General features: G+C 38.6%; 1 protein-coding gene and 1 pseudogene across 1 annotated transcript in view; both read right to left on the bottom strand.

Annotated features, from left to right (window-relative positions):
• Positions 1-229: 229 nt before the first annotated feature.
• On the bottom strand, positions 230-1539 carry LOC138810114 (elongation factor Tu, mitochondrial pseudogene; annotated as a pseudogene).
• An 11198-nt stretch (positions 1540-12737) lies between these two features.
• Cftr (CF transmembrane conductance regulator) overlaps positions 12738-17636 on the bottom strand; it is a 136792-nt gene continuing 131893 nt past the window's right edge. The window contains exons 25-27 of the mRNA XM_069996626.1: positions 16569-16741; positions 15846-15951; positions 12738-14377 (exon numbers count right to left, since the gene is read on the bottom strand). Coding sequence (XP_069852727.1) covers positions 14177-14377; positions 15846-15951; positions 16569-16741 — 480 coding nt within the window. The 3' untranslated portion in view covers positions 12738-14176. The remainder of the gene's footprint in view (positions 14378-15845; positions 15952-16568; positions 16742-17636) is intronic.

The following is a 17636-nucleotide window of genomic DNA, read 5'->3' as shown; positions in this document are numbered from 1 at the left end:
AGGTTCAAATCCAGCCTGGGCAGGAAAATCCATGAGACTCTTTTTTTTTTTTTTTCAATTCACAGATCAGTTTATTGGCCTACCTCCCGTGGCAGGCCACTCCTTGTGACCAGGGGAAGTGTCCGTCTAGCTGCACTCTGGGGTTTCAGCCCATGCCACATGGGCGTCAGCAAAGGGAGAAACTGGCCAGGGTTGCCTAAACTCAAGCAGCCTGAACACAAGTCCAGCCTCAACTCCACTTGATGTTCTTATCTTCATTGGTCATAGGTTTTGTTTCAGTGAAAAGGCCAGTGCCAATAATCTTGTTGCCATCCCGTAGGATGAAACGCTGGCCTTTCTCCAAGATTAGGGTGAGCTTCAGGTCCTCTCCAGGCATGGCAAGCTCCTTCCCAGGAGGCAAGATGACACGACAGGCCATGTCCCAAGTCAGGGAGAACATGACAGGCATGAAGTGGAACACAAAGGGCTTGTGGCGGCCACCTTCCTCCTTGTTGAGGATGTACACCTGCGTCTCCACCTTCTGGTGGGGCTGGATGGAACCTGGCTTGACCATTACCAGGCCATGCCTCAGGTCCTCGTGCTTCAACCCTCGGACCATGGCCCCAAGGTTATCCCCTGCCTCTGCCCTCTCCAGGCTCTTGTGGAACATCTCCATGCCTGTCACCACAGTACGAATGTTCTTGCTGTGTCCCAGGAGCTCATTCATCTCCCTTCTTCAAAATGCCCCGGCCAGGAATAGAGTAAACGGATTCCACAGGCAACAGGAAAGGCTTCTCTAGGTCCCGGGTGGGCACTGGGATGTAAGTGTTCATAGCATCCAGCAGCTTCTGCACTGACTTCCCTCCTCGCTCAGGGTCACGTAGCTCAAGGGCACAGAGAGCAGAGCCTACGATGACTGGGGTCTCCTCCTCTTTGTAGCCAAACTCGGTGAGCAGTTCCCGGATCTCCAGCTTCACAAGCTCCACCATCTCAGAGTCCTGCACTGCATCCGCCTTGTTCACGTACACCACAATATGCTCTACCCCTGTTTGGCCAGTAGTAAGTGCTCTTGGGTCTGGGGCATGGGGCCATATTTGCTGCCACTAGCAAGATGCTGCCATCCCAGGGTGCAGTGCCTGTGATCATATTCTTAACATAATCTGCATGGCCTGGGCAGTCTGTGTGGGCATAGTGGAGGGTAGCAGAGCTATACTCCACCTGGGCAGCGTTGATGGCGACGCCCCGAGCTCTCTCTCCGGGGGCATTGTCAATCTCCTCAAACTTCTTGAACTTAGCCCCACCTGCCTCTGCTAGAATTTTGGTGATAGGGGCGATCAGTGTGGTTTTGCCATGGTCCACATGGCCGATGGTACCCACGTTTACATGAGGTTTGTCGCACCTGTAGGCCTTCTTGGCTTCCACGGCCAGGCCCCGACACAAGAGGGGCAAAGGGGTCCTCAGCGGCCGCAACAGACCATGCCGCAATGGGGTAGGACTGGCGCAGAAACCGCTAAAGCGGGGCATTGCGCGCAGCAGAGTGGCGGCCGCCCTTGTGGCCATTCTAGGCCACGGGAACTGAGTACTGGGTACCGGGGATCCGCGCATGCGACAGAGGAAGGGCACTTGGGGATTGCATGAGACTCTTATCTCCAATTAACCACAGAAAACCAGAAGTGGAACTGTGGCTCAAAGGGGTAGAACACTAGCCTTGAGCAAAGAAGCTCAGGGACAGAATTCAGGCTCTGAGTTCAAGCCCCACAACCAACAAAAGCAAATATATAAATATCATGGAATCCATAAAGAAAAACCCATCCTCGGAAAGAGCATTCAGCATGCCCGCAACACCCTGCCCAGGTCTATATCCATACATAAACAACTGTATACACATGCATCTAAAAGTTCATGTCTCAACATGCAAGATCAAGATGGAATTAAGGTGTTGCTTACTCTTTAAATAAATGTTCAAATCAGAAAGGAAACTCAATAGAGATTTTAATTGGAAAGAAATATATCATCATTTTTTTCCAGGGTAAATTATCTTAAAGCAAGGGATTATGACAAAAGTCTCTCTCTCTCATATTTTATTTCTGGGTGTAGTCATTTTTGTAGAGTTTCACAGAATGGTTAATAGAAGGTGACGTAAGTTTTAAAGTAGATTATGGAGAAAATGTAGTCTGTCTGAAAAAATAAACACATTCTATTATATGCATATATGGAAATATCACAACGAAAACACTTTGTACAATTATTTTACACCAATTACAAAAAAGAAATATGTTCTCTGAGAAGTGAAATTAGATAACCTGTAGTCTCTTAGGTAGAAACTGAATTTTTCTGTAGTTCTTTTGTTCAGCAGTAGTTACAAGAACAGCTGTAATAGTAACAAGAAGCTAGTCTCCAAGCTTGAACTTTATCCCACGATTCATGGCTCCTTCTATTAGCACTCAGACACACTACACCTGCAATTAATTGTGCCTGCTAGAATCATGGCTCTTTCAGCAAAATCTCCTCCATCTCCAAACACATCTCCAAACAAACTCTTTCTTCAACCACATTATTCTACTGAAAACCCAGCCATCCTTCCTTCCTGGTCCCCTCTCATCTGAGCTGTTTTCTTCTCCATACATCTTGAACCATAGGCCTAGAGGTATATGGAGGATGATGGCTTTCTTATTCCTCCTCCTCCTCTTCTGCACGGTGCGATTCCATCGACCACAAATGCCCTACTTCAAACTTTTGATGTCAAACTCTTAAAACCATATTGAGTTAACACTCATTTTCATAGTCATGTCCTCTGTGAACTTTGGGGTCTGTCTCTTTCATTAACCAGAGACATTATCTCCAGGTTTGTTGCTTTCGTCCATTGGTATAATTTAATACCATGACTACTTCTCAGATGTTACTCACATACATGCCCTGGGTTTGTCATTACTAGCACCCTCGTTCCATTTATGATCTCAATTTTAAGCCCTTTTTTTCCCTATCATCTCCTTCCTTCTGCTATTCCAACACTATAAAACAGTGAAACACCATCAAATTCACAATCTGAACCATTCATTGTTTCAATAGTTCTGTCTTATTTCACATCCTGCCCAGTTTGTATTACCTGATCACATAATTATTCTTTTGCGTATATGCTCCCTCAATTCTTCTCTCTTCTTGCTAGGCATATCTCACACCTAATTAATCTAGTTCTTCACCTATTACATGTCTACAATGACTAAACACACAACCATCCTGACTAGTTTCTTTCTGGGCACATCGACTTTACTGCACCTGACTCTATTTCTAGTCCCCTTCATGCTCACTTGTTATTCTAAAGCTGTTCAAATCACATGCTAATCAGAACCAACATTCAGAACATAGTTATTTAGCTATCTGGGCATGTAGACAGAACCAGTGACAACCAGTACTTCCTGCCTCCCTATCTAGGACTTCAAGTCCCTTTCCAATTGCCACTCAAATATTCTCAATTTTTTTTTATGTGTCAGGACATTGAAAAATTGGAGGAAACTGCTTTAGATTAGAATCCAAAATTCTTTCTCCTTAAACCCTCAGTATTTTTATTTTCTCTTATCCAGTGCCCTGCACCTTGTATATACATTTTTCTATTTTTATTATTAACTGGCAACTTTTTATTCATTTTACAATAAAAATAAAGTCCACTAGAAGAAAACTTACACACAAAAATGCCTTAACATTTCCTACGGCCACATCTACCAACCTACCTTTTCTCAACCTCTTGTAACTATCCTTTGAACAGCTACAATTGGTTCTTCCTCTTGTGTCCCTTGTCTCTCCCCCCAGGGAAGAGACTCAAGATATTCTAGGACAATTCTTAATTCTCTGACAGTTCTATCAAAGTTCTTTCTTCCTATAATTAATTCATCTTTTATCTACTGTCCCAATTTATCCCCCCCCCCTTAAAAAGAAAACAGACCAATCACTAGGTCATTTATCACCTATTTCTCTCCCTTTTTGAACACAAAACTCATGGAAGTCTACATTCACTGCGTCTAGTTTCACTCTTCTCAATATTTATATACCATTAAAATGTTCTTCATAAATGGCACTCATGTTACTAAATCCAGTGGACTGTTCTCAATTCCTCATCTTAATTGGCCTACAGCATTTGATTAAGCTAGTCACTTCTTTCGTGAAATACAGTCTTAACTTAGATTTAAATGCAGATCTGTCTGAATTTTTCCTTTCCCATATTATCTCCATCTGCATCATTTCCCTCAAGATCACTATATTTAGATTGTCTCATCCTTTTCATTTATGTTCACTTAGAGTCTTGGTAAGTATTAATTCAAGTTTTTTTGTTTTGTTGTTGTTTTGTTTTGTTTTTGGTCAGTCATGGGGCCTGAACTTGGAGCCTGGGTGCTGTCCCTCAGCTCTTCAGCTCAAGGCTAGTGCCCTACTATTGTGCCACAGCGCCACTTCTGCCTTTTTTCTGCTTATGTAGTGCTGAGGAATAGAACCCAGGGCCTCATGCATGCAAGGCAAGTGCTCTACCACTGAGCCACCTTCCCAGCCCCTAATTCAAGTTTTAATTGACCAGAAAAGGCAAAAGATTTTCATAGGCATCTCAAGTTCATTAAGGATGTTTCTATGAGTAAATAACCTGGAAACATTGCTTGGTTCAAGGGAAAATGCAAATGTAGATTCCTACCAAGGACAATCACTTTGCTCCTCAAGGACACTGGAGCATCTGACCCAACTGGGAGAAAAGAAAATATGACATTAAAATTCCTTCTCTGTAAGAGGACTGTCTATGCTCATACATTTTCTTATATAACTTTATCTTTTCACAATAATGGTCAACTTCATGCACTTGCTCAAATGAAGAAGCAAAATGGAAGGGAGCGGGTTAGGTTTAAAAAAATAGTTTGGTTTTAAATTAGCTTATCAAACTTTGGCAAAAATGATAGCTAATCAACCATAATTGACTGTATCCTTCCTTTATTTTTATTTTTGTTTTATAGTGAACCCTTTTGTTGTTATTTCTTATTATCCTTTCTTTTAATAAAACAAAGAAAGCTTATTTCTTTATGTTATTGAATTATGGAAAATTATTATTTTTATTTCATTAGTATAGGGATTAAGCCCATTGTATATTTTTAATATTTTATTATTTTTTAAAAGCTTGTATGCCAATATTTGTCAATCAAAATAAAATTCACTTTTGGTTTCATTAATCAGCATTCTATCTTATAATAGTTAATCACTGCTACATCCATGGCAAAAATGAATGTTAAAGAGCTATTTATATTCCCAACCTACTCAGGTTTAATTTCCAATTTTCAAAATAGCTACAAATAAAATGTTTTAGAAATTGTCTTATGTTGGGTGTGAGATTCTATACTCATTTCTATGTTGGTATTTCAGAAATTGTCTATCCTTAACAATAGAACAAAATCTTCACCTGTCTTGAAAGTACACTTGTAGCTTTGGTTAGTGGAAGATATGTTAGAACTAGATCAAGATTTTGGATTTAAGAAGTTATTTAAATCTAAGAAGTAATTTATCGTACTACCTAAAATTAAAGGTTAACATTAGCATATGTACTCATAAAATTTGGGGCATTTCACAGTACATCATACCATTGTAAAACTAGAGAAAATAAGTTATTAAAAAAAACAAATGGGTACTCTTACTGTAACGAATTAAGAATAAAGTCGACAAAACTTTTGCAAGAAATCTTATTTCTGGGAAGTGGTGCTGTGGCTCAAGTGGTAGAGTACTTGCCTTGAGCTGAAGAGCTGAGGGACAGCGCCCAGGCCCAGAGTTCAAGCCCCATGACCGACAAAAAAAAAGAAATCTTATTTCTGTGAGAAATCACCCAAATATGAGTTCTATGTTCTTTGTCAGTGGATATAGATTGTGATCTCAGATTTTACAGTGTTATTTGCCCCAATTTATTGATTTGGAGTTTTAGTGTATTTATCTTGTATAGGATTTTGTCACTGAAATTTTTTTTGTAGGAAATTGTGATGTTTGCACCTGTTTTAACAGGCCAAACAGGTTTTACATGGAGCTCTTTATGAGCTTCATTCTAAATTGTCTTCTGCATAGTATTTGAAGATCTAGCCAACTACTAAAATATTTACTTTGGGGTTTTGTTTAGTCTTTCACTAGGAAAGGTAGTAATTTCTCAACCCTGGAAATCCCTGGCTACTGAATGGAATGTATTAGCTTTAAGCTTTTGCTCTTTTTTTAAATAAAAGAGCAAAGTGAAAGGTGTGAGAAATAAATTAAGAAAAGGTATGTCAAATGGGTGTGGGCTTTGACTGACTGAGCAATAAAGCCTAAAACTGAAGACATGAATAGAGAAAACAAATAGCTCACAATAGAAAGTCTATGGATAAAGTCATTTGAGTTTTAGAAATGGAAAGGGAGAGGAGCTGTGTGTTGAGATGAGCAATGGAGCTTGAGTGACCAGTGTTGACTTTTCCCTCTTACTTCAGGGTTTCTTTTTACAAGTGGACTTTTGAAACTAGGACTTCTGTTGCAAAGTTCTTATTTTTAAGTTAATGTGAAGTGCAAGTACTCCAGTTCTAGGCCAGCACTTAAGGAGTTTAAAAGTCACTGCAATCCCACCTGAAAACCTGAATGAACTAAAACAGCTAATATCTCTTCTGTCAGAGAGGGGAGAGTATAGAAGAGACCACTTCTCACTAAACTAAAGATACAGTCAGGGGGATAGAGAGAATCACAACATACCTGTACAGAAGCTTTAGAGCAAAACCTTCCACAGGTGCCAAAGCCACAGTGAAAAAAATCGAACTGAAGTTGATAAATTGCTGAAGGTCTTATGTGGACAACACTAAGGGTTAAAACCGCAAGGGAGCCATGTGTGGTGGTTCAATCCTGTAGTACTAGCTACTTGGGAGGTGAAGATTGAGGGATCCCAATTAATTTGCAATAATGAGTATATGTCTGGAACAAGCAGAAAAGCTCAGGTAAGATGATGTTAAGTGAAATGAACCCCAAGTTAGGGACACAAGTGTTTTTTCTCCCTTGCTATTGTTTCTAACGTATTTATAATGTATTGTTTCTAGTGTGATTTTTTTGTTGCTTTGTATGTCCCTCCCCCCATGGTATAACCCCTGTTTTCACTGTGTTTGACGTTGGTATAATTTGGGGAGGGGAAGGAAAAAAGCAAAATGTTTAAATAGGGATACAGATTGACCCATTGCACAATGAGATGTACAAGATGCTATGTTGAAAAAATGAACTTTACAATTTTGGCGGGGGGAGGGGAGGTGTAGTTGAGGAGGTGGGAGGGACAGGATGGTAGGGGAAAAACAAAGAGGAGGCAACAATGCTGGATAAGAAATGTACTTGTGGAAGTGGTGCTGTGGCTCAAGTGGTAGAGCACTTGCCTTGAGCTGAAATGCTGAGGGATAGCACCCAAGCCCAGAGTTCAAGCCCCACGACCAACAACAACAACAACAAAAAATGTACTTGTTACCTTGTTCATGTAACTGTAACCCCTCTGTACAGATTTTCAGAGTAAAGAACTTATTTTTTTAATTTAATTTTATTTTATTTGTGAACATACTGTACAGAGGGGTTACAATTACATGGGCAGGATAATGCGTACATTTCTTACCAAGCATTGCACCCTCCTCCTTTGGTTTACCCTTCACATCCCTTCCCAGCCTCCCCCCTCCCCCCCAATCCCAATACTTCTCCTTCCCCCCCTTCCCCCCCGCCCCCGCACAGACGTTGTAAAGCTCGTTTTGGACATGACAACTTGTACTTCTCATTGTTGCAACAGGTCCACCTGTATCCTTAAACAACTGGTTTTTCCCCATCTCCTCCACAAGTTATACTGACATCAAATATAGTGAAAGCAAGGGTTATACTGTGGGGGAGGGACATACAAAGCAACAAAGAGATAATCTTATAAATGCGTTAGAAACACATGCATGAAAGAAAAAACATTAAAATACATATCTAAGGGTTCATTTTCCTGACATCACATTATCTGACCTTTTCCGCTTGACTCATATTGACTAGATATTGCAAATAAGGGAAACCATGGGACCTATGTTTCTTTGGGCCTGGCTTACTTCACTTAATATAATTTTTTCCAAGTTTTTCCATTTCCTAACAAATGGGGCGATGTCATTCTTTCTGATGGAGGCATAGAATTCCATTGTGTATATATACCACATTTTCTACTGAGGGACATCTGGGTTGGTTCCATATCTTAGCTATGGTAAATAATGCTGCAATAAGCATTGTTGTGCTGGTAGCTTTAGTGTGGTCTTGTTTGTAAACATTTGGGTAAATGCCCAAAAGTGGGATTGCTGGGTCATAGGGGAGATCTATGTGAAGTCTTTTGAGGAACCTCCATACTGCTTTCCAAAGTGGTTGAACAAGTTTACATTCCCACCAACAATGAAGTAAGGTTCCTTTCTGTCCACATCCCCTCCAGCATCTGTTGTTGTTAGAGTTCTTGATTTTTGCCAAAGAACTTATTTTTTAAAAAACGTTGGATACAAAAGTTCACCAAGACTTTATCTTGCTTCAGTCATGGAATAAGTAATTGAATTTTGTGAATGACCCAGATCTTGTAGGATACTCTTCCTAACTTGCCCTTCCTCTTACCTCTACTTGTTGAAATATACAGTTTATCCAAACACAAAGTCTCATTATAAATAGAACTTCATATATCAACCTGCCCTAGGTACACCAGTTGTCCACCAACTGACATGGATTCCACCTCTGAATTCCTATCTCTTATTCAAGGACATATCAAAGCTTTTAAGGACATATGTCTTCTATAATATTTTTAGAAGGTAACTTTTCAAGCATTACAAAATTACAAGTATGAAATCAAGGCACAGGGTCTTCGCAGATGCTAAAGCAAATAAAGTTCTTTCAAATACTAGCTTTGCTCATTTCATATTAAATTGGCTTTAGTCTCACAAGATCTCCCATTTTTTCCCATTAGATTGTCCTGTCTTGAGAGAGGTACTACTTTACACCTGACTTTCTTCCTTTAGTATAGAAATTGTTTTGATACTGTTTAAATGGCAATATTTTACTTCAGTTACATTGTATCATCCTGTAGATACTCATTAGGAATGGAAAATAAGTTATCCAAACACTATATGTGTGTGTTTATTTATAAGATAGGTGTAACAGCCTAATAATATTTATTACTTTTGAGAATCTTTCCTGTTATACCTGAACCTTCTCACCCCCCATCTCTCTCTTTCTCCATTCTTGAAGGACTCTACTTCACCAAACTTCAAGGTATACTAATCAAAGTAGTGTGATATCAGTAAGAAAACAAACAAACAAAAATAGGTCAATGGAATGGAGTAGAGTATCCAACTCATAGTCCAGCTCACATAATCAGGTGATCTTTACAAAGGAGCAAAGAAAATGAATTGGGCAAAAATAATTATTTCCAATAAATATTGCTAGACAAGTTAACTTAAACTTAAACCCTAAACCATTCAAAAATACCATTCAAAACATGGATCAAATCTGAATATAAAATTCATGATTATACAAGTCCCTCAAGGTAATAAAGGATTGCCCTGGTGTATGTCAATCACAACACAATACCAAAAACAAAATCCTTGGGGGAAAAGAGTCAATGAGCTAGAATTTATTAAAATCAAAAGTTTGTGTTGCAAACAAGGCCAAACTAAAGCTACCAGCGCAACTATGTTTTTCACAACATAATTCACCATAGCTAAGATATGGAACCAACCCAGATGCCCTTCAGTAGATGAGTGTATCAAGAAAATATGATATATATGCATATATATATATATATATGAATTCTATGCTTCCATCAGAAAGAATGACACTACCTCATTTGTATGGAAATGGAAAAATGTGGGAAATAATATTAAGTAAAGTAAGCCAGACCCAAGAAACGTAGGTCCTGTGGTTTCCCTTATCTGCAATAATTAGTATATATCTAAGATAATTTTAGATGAGCAGAATAGCTCAATAGCTAGGTACATAAGACCATATAAGATGATACTAAGCAAAATGAAATCCAAAACATGGACACAAGAGGTTTTTCTTTGTTGTGGTGGTTTTTAAGGTACTATGTGATTTTTTTTGTTTCTTATGCATGTTCTTCCCCCTATAGCATATCACCTGTTGTCACTGTATTTGATTTTGGTACCCTGATATTGTATGTACATTTATTTGAATTAGGGAAGGGAAGGGGAACAACAGAATGGTGAGACAAAGGACAAGGGGAAACCAATGCAACAGTGAAGTACACAAGACAATATGTTGGAAATGATCTGTACAATTTGGGGGGGTGTTGGAGGAGAGGGAACGTAGGAGAAAAATGAGGGAAGGGGTAACAAATTTGACAAGAAATGTACTTATTACCTTACTTATGTTACCGAAACCCCTCTGAACATCACCTTGAAAATAAAAAATAGTTCATTTTTTGATAATGTCTGTACATCTTATTGTTGCAATGGGTCCACCTGTATCCCTATTGGCGGGAGGGGGGAGTGAGGGAGATGAAAGGGCAGGGATGGAAAGGGGAAACAAAGGAGGAGGCAACAATGCTTGATAAGAAATGTACTCATTACCTTGGCCATGTAATTGTAACCCCTCTGTACAGTATTTTCACAATAATAATAATAATAATAAACCTCTGAGGAAAAAAAATGTGCTGGGCTTCCAGCTCAAGAGCTGGGGAGAGAGTTCATGGCTCCCTGAGCTTGTGACTCAAGCATGAGGCCTTGAGTTCAGATTCTAGTATGGAGAAAAAAAAGGTAATTTAGTATTTTCTTGCAAAGCTAAACATACTTTTATCATATGATCCAGAATGCACATTCCTTGTTATTTTTTGAAAGATGTTGAAACTTATATGTACACAAAAATGTCTGTATACATGTTAGCAGCTTTATTCAAAGTTGTCAAAATCATTAAGAACTGGTGTCCAGTAGATGAACAGATAAACTCTGGTATATCCAAATAAATGAATTCTTGGTCAGCAGTGAAGACAATGAGCCATAAAACAATATGGAGAAATAATAAATATAAATTACTAAGTGAAAGAAGACAGTCTGAAAGGCTACTACTTTATCATTTTGACTTGATGACGTTCTAGCGAAGGTGAAGCTATTAAAATAGTGAAAGAATGAGGGTTGCCAGGAATCATGAGGGAGGAAGGAAGGGAGGGAGGGACGATAGTGAGGAAACAGAGTTTTTAGGACAATGAAACTGCTCTGCATGATGCTAAGGACATGATATTCACATTTCTCAAAACTAACAAAAAGTCCACCTCAAAGAATGAACTCTAATATAAAGGATTATCTTTGGATGATCATGATGTGGCTGTGTAGACTCATTGGTTGAGAAGTTGTAACACACCCACATGGGATATATTGCTGGTTTTGCAAGCCTTCTTTTTAAACTAACAAACAACTTCCCTACGTCATGCAAGCATAAACATGAGGAGACACTTGTGCACTCATGTTCACAGAAACATTATTCACACTATCCACAGAGTTGAAGCACCCTAGCAGTGCATTTACAGATAAGTGAATAAGCCACATATGATACAAATGTACAACAACACACAGCCTTAGGAAGGAAGAAAACTCTAGGACACAATATCTAGCATAGGTAATAATAGAAGACATTATGCTAAGTGAAATAAACCAGGCACAAAAGACTAATGCTATGATTAATGATTTTACTCCCATAAAGGATTTAAAGAGCACTAAAAAAATTAATAGCCATAGAAAGCAAAATCATAATTTTAGAGGTGGGAGCAAGGGAATTATTGTCTAATGGGCAAATTTGTTTAGTGTTTCAAGGTAGAAACCATTCTTCTCAACTGAAATACAAGGGAATGTGCATTTATCAAGTGCCATTGATGTGTACTTTAAGATTACTAAAAGGATAAATAAAATGTATACTTTACCATAATTGAAAAAGACAACTTGCTGGGTGCTGGTGGCCTATGCCTGTAATCCTCGCTACTCAGGAGGCTGAGACATGAGGATTATGGCTCAAAGCCAGCCGGAACAAGAAAGTCCCTGAGCCTCTTATCTCCAATTAACCACTGGCAAACCAGAAACGGCGCTGTGGCTCAAAGTGGTAGAGTACCAGCCTTGACTGAAGAGCTCAGGGACAGCGCTCAAGACCATAATTCAAAACCCGCGACTGAGGGGCTGGGAAGGTGGCTCAGTGGTAGAGCGCTTGCCTTGCATGCATGAGGCCCTGGGTTTGATTCCTCAGCACCACATAAGCAAAAAGAAAAAAAGCCAGAAGTGGTGCTGTGGTAGAGTGGTAGAGTGTTAGCCTTGAGCTGAAGAGCTGAGGAACAGGGCCCAGGCCCAGAGTTCAGGCCCCACGACCAGACTCCCATTAAAAAAACAAAAAACCAAAAACCCGCGACTGACCAAAAAAAAAAAAAAAGACAACTTTACTCCTGTATTCATTCTTTTTTTGAGTGCCAGGACTGGGGTTTGACCCCAGGCTCTTGTGTTCTCACTCGTCTTTTTTGTTCAAGGCTGTCACTCCACCGCCTGAGCCACACCTCCACTTCCAAAAGACAACTTTAAAATGTGTGTCCTAATTCATGTTGAATTCTCATAGGGATTCTGTCCAAGAGATGCATGTTCTGTGTTTCATAAAGCTTAGCATCTGGGATTAGAGATTTCATAGGTATGACTAGTGAGCACATCTGCACGTGAGCATGGCCCAAAGGTTCAGAAGTGATGAACGAGCACCTGGAAGCAGATGAGTTTCTCACAAATAATAGGCTTTTATTGACATGTGATATTTTCTTACAGAAATAAATATAATGCAATCTCTTTAAGGGTTCATTTGGAGTGGGAGGTCCGTGTATCCTTGATAGGAACAGCGAGATTTTTGGTACCATTTTCTTAAGAACTGCATCAACAAGGGAAGCCTTGTTGCTGACCAAGAATCATACAGATGTGTCCAACATCTGTCTCACCCCAAGGCTTCTCTCTCCACCATAAAGATGACTTGTAGCTCCTGGTCATTATCACCCTCCTCCCGCCCCAGTTGAAACATCACAGATCATAAAAATAGTTTGTACCATAAAAAGTCAACATTTCAAATATAAAAATGCTTTTATACAAATATAATTCAGGATATAATCATTCTTAAAATACAGCATTGTTACATAGGAGTGTGAAGCATTAGTAAAATAAATATTTTCTAGAGAAAATTTCATTTGTATCACAAAATTATAAAACAGAAGCTTATAAAACTACTTCATGATTTAATGTTCTTCAGGTGTCTCTCATTCTCTCTCCACTCTGTACACACAGCTATCCTGAAAGCATACTACCATCATCCTGTATATTTCTGGGATTGGAGAACCCATGGAGCTACCTACCTATTTACTCTATGCCTGGAGCTTCTGCAGTCATCCTGCAGGTCAGAGATCTTAAGAGACTGTTGTTTTCTGAGTGCAAGAAAGGCATTTGAACTTCCTTGTTGAAGGAGCTATCACATTCCCCCTGTTTATCCATACACCAGCTACTTTCTGCAGGTCAGAAATACATTCTGCGCATCTGAATATTTAGTTCTTTGATAGAGCTGGCTGATACTAACTCTAATTTCCAATGTCTGGACATTGTCAGTAGAAGTTGAGGCATATTTTAATGGGCTGCCTTGTTGCTCCCACAGTATTCCATCATTCGTTTGGAATTTGCCAGAATGCTTGGCAGACAATAGACTTGTGTGTCTAAATATCTTGGAGAGTGGAGAGAGAACAGGATATAAATTATAATCCACTAAAGTTTCCAGTTGTCATTACTTAATCATATCTCTAATTGATTTCAGTTCTTCAATAATACAGATTAACCAGATTTACCACTGAACAATAAGCTGAACAACTGAGCTGGCTGACATTTCTAGCTCCTTTCCAATGACTACCAAAGGGCAAGTGCTTTCAGGAAAAACTGGCTTGCAAAATACAAGTGGTAAATCTTCAAGGATTTGAAGTACCTCTCACACAGTTTCATCATGGCCAGAAAGCCAGTTATCCAGAGCCAGCTGAGTATCCTCAGTTCCTCTTACCAAAGAATCCCCTTTCTTTAAAGAAAAAAGAAAGAAAGAAAGAAAGTTTTATCTTTGCTTCCCAAAGCAAAGACCTCCAGTTCTCCTAAAACTCTGAGCCTGTGTCTCATGCAATCCTTTGTAACACTTTCTAGAGTCGGGTTTCTTGGACCTCTTCCTCTGTCTCCTCCTTCAGAGCAGCAATTTGGGATCGAGACTTGTGCTTGCTGGAGTTGCGGTGTGGGAAGAGCTTGACCCTGTCTGAGGTGCTGATGGCCTGCCGGAACAGGCTCTTCTCACTCAGAAGCTTCTGGATGGAGTCATACTGCCTCACTCTGTTCTCTTCTATGACCTAGAGGAGGGCACAGTAAGATCTCAATCAGATGGCAAGTCAGACAAGAGCAGGGACCAACACTGGAACAGGCTTGAAGAAAAAAAAAAGCATAGCACTTGTAGCCTTTCATTTTTTTTTTACTTTTTTTGTATATATTTATTATTGTAAACATTCTGTACAGAGGGGTTACAGTTACATGAGTAAGGCAATGAGTACATTTCCTATCGAGCATTGCTACCCCCTCCTTTGTTTTCATCTACCATCCCTTCCCTCCCCACCTCCCCAACTCCTCTCTTTCCACCCCCTGAAGTTGCAAAGTTCATTTTCAACATAGTGTCTTGTACATTTCATTGTTACAATGGATCAACCTGTATCTTTATTTCAGCATCTCATTTTCAATCATCATATATAACACACTTGATTGATGCAACCACTTGCCTTCAGGAGATTCTGCCATCTATAAAATTAGCTATATTTTAATCTGCGGGAACTGGAGGGGTTTTTTCCTTTCCAAAAATTAGCACAGTGCTAAGCAATGCACTTTTTCAGATAATGTTAGAGGAGTTGAAGTGCTTTAAAAACAAGAATGATTTATGACAGATTCCTTATATAATAACTTAAAAATGAATTGAGTTCACAGCACAGTAAAGCATGGGACTTCTTCAACACTGGATCTGAAGCCTAGTAATTCCAAACTGGCCAGGGTACACCCGAGTTTAAAATGTGTGGCTTGCATGCTAAAGTTGAGCAAATGCAAGGTTAGCAAAATTTAAGACCCTTACACAATCCCCTGACCTTGTCTAGAAAAGGGCAACAGATAATGAATCTGTTCTGTAACTTGCCACTTTGTGCTCAATAAAAATAATGATAATAAAATCCTCCAGTAAGGAAATATTTTACCTCTTGAGATAACCTGATATATTATGCTCCATATATCTTTGACATTAAACCAAAGTAAATTTGTAAATAGCATTTGAAGGAATCTGTGGCAGTCTTAAAAGCATAATGAGAAGGGAGCTAGCCAGAGGTACTAACCTGAGCCCCAAATAATGACTAGAAAAATAAAGCAAACCTCTCAACTGGTGTATGTTAAAGCACAAGTCATATTGTAAGAAAAACAATCCTTACCTGTATCCAAGGAAGAGCTAGTTATTAAAAGAAGAAGTAGGATTTTTATATTTTAATAGTAGAAATGCTTTTGTGACTTGGTTCCCAAATAAAGGCCTAGAAAAGCATAGATCTCTGATTAATCCCTGCCCTGTTGTTAATATGCTGCTATTTTAAGTGCATTACATTTCAGTGCCTCCTTCATAGCTGAAATCCAAGTGGAACATGTGTGTTTATTTTGAGAAAATTTTGGGTAATTTTGTGACACGTTTTAAGTGATAGTCCCTAACACTGGTGCAAGGTGCAGTAATGATCAAATAAGAGATAGTTATCAAATTTACAAGGAAAATGAGATTCTAAGTGCATGTATAAGACTCACCAAAAATTGTTGACATTCCAACATTGCTTCTATCCTGTGTTCACACAGGATCACTGTGCAATCGGCAAATGCTTGCTTTAGAGTTCTTCGAATTACTTGATACGTTCTAGAAAAGGAAGAAAATCATCACATATTGCATTCATTTCTGAATAAAGGCCTTTTCTGCCTTTGCTTTTGGTAACACGTTTAAAGTTGTATCAGTTTATTTTTCTTCAATTAACGTATTTTTGAATACAACATTGATATAGAGTTAGCCACAATCACCTTTCCAACCATAAGGTAGACTCTATATGTTCATTAATAATTGGAAAATATTTTGAAGAAAAATTAGTGAACAAGGCACCTTTTCACTATGTAGATTCAATAGCAGTTTTTGCTATAAACATACTTATGGCATAGGTGGGATGGAAGGATCAGAATGTGCCCATGTAACAAAATAATTCTTTGTGTATTGACAAGGTGGGAAGGTTTGTATGAAATTCAAAATTCCAGAAGAGAATATTCAGAGAAAATTCAGCAGAGAATCCAGGGCTCTTCAGTAAGGAAGTAAGCATATGTGCTCAAATCAAATAGTGACATTTATTCCACCAGGTAATTATTTTATATCTGAAGAATCCCCTACTTGTAGATGTCACATGTTAGTGGGAATTTGTGTGAATATGCAGTAGCTCTCAATGATTCTACTCCCATTGTACCATTACATAACAGTATTCTGAAACTCACATGGGATCCAAATGAGCACTGGGTTCATCAAGCAGTAAGATCTTTGCTTTGCTGAGAACAGATCTGGCCAAGCACATCAACTGCTTGTGACCATGACTTAGCACATAACCCCCATCCACAAGGACAAAGTCAAGCTTCCCAGGAAACTGTTCTATCACAGATCTGAGTCCAACCTACATTTTAAAAAAATAGGAAGGTAAACATTGAGAAGGTCTTTGAGATACTTTAGGGCTAAAAAGGTTCAAGAGCATGACAATCTAAAAATACACATAAAAGTTTAGAAGGTTAAATTTCACTTCAACTTTCACACCAATTCCCCTTATTTGATTGAGCAAAATTCTCTTCATAGTCTTTGCAGGTCTAAAGAAACAGTTTGAATATCATTTCATATATGTACTTCATTTATTTGGGAAACTTGTAGTGTCCCCTTATTAACTTCTAGGTATCCCAATAGACAGTTAAGGAAACTATAAATGATAGGTAGTTTCTGAAGACTCAGTGTTCATGGAGTTATTCATTACAATACCATTGAATGCATGTTGGGAAAAATTACTTATACAAAAGTCAGTTATACACATTATCATGTAAAGCATAGAAAAGTATAGAGTAAAGGCTATGATATGACTTTACATCTTTGTGTAGTCTAAATGCCTCATAAGGAATAAGCAATATCACAAAAGACTAAGCTGAAAGGTTTAAAAAATCACATATGGCATTTTAGTATTCAACTCATCACTTCAGAAAAACTAGTTGTAAGGAATTGATTTTTTAAAATTTATGAGGTTAAAAAAGAAACCTTTGAATTAAAAGAGTAGCATAATAAAGAGAGTGAATAAGTGTGACTATGGGCAAAGTACTTTTATGCACTTATGGAAATAGAACAATGAAAACTGATGAAATTGTTTTAAGAAAGGGACGAGACCAAAGAAGAATGATAGGGAGGAAATGATAGAAATTGATGGGTACATTTATGCACAGATGGAAATATCACAATGAAAACCTCCTTTTACAACTAATGTAACCTAATAAACATAAAAAAGGAACACAAATAGAAAAGTTTACAGTGTG

The sequence above is a fragment of the Dipodomys merriami genome, unplaced genomic scaffold (assembly GCF_024711535.1).
Source record: "Dipodomys merriami isolate MVZ:Mamm:240054 unplaced genomic scaffold, mDipMer1.0.p SCAF_5, whole genome shotgun sequence".
In the NCBI taxonomy this organism is placed as follows: Eukaryota; Metazoa; Chordata; class Mammalia; order Rodentia; family Heteromyidae; genus Dipodomys; species Dipodomys merriami.
Note: the sequence above shows the minus strand (reverse complement) of the source record. Positions and strands in the feature narration are given on the sequence as shown.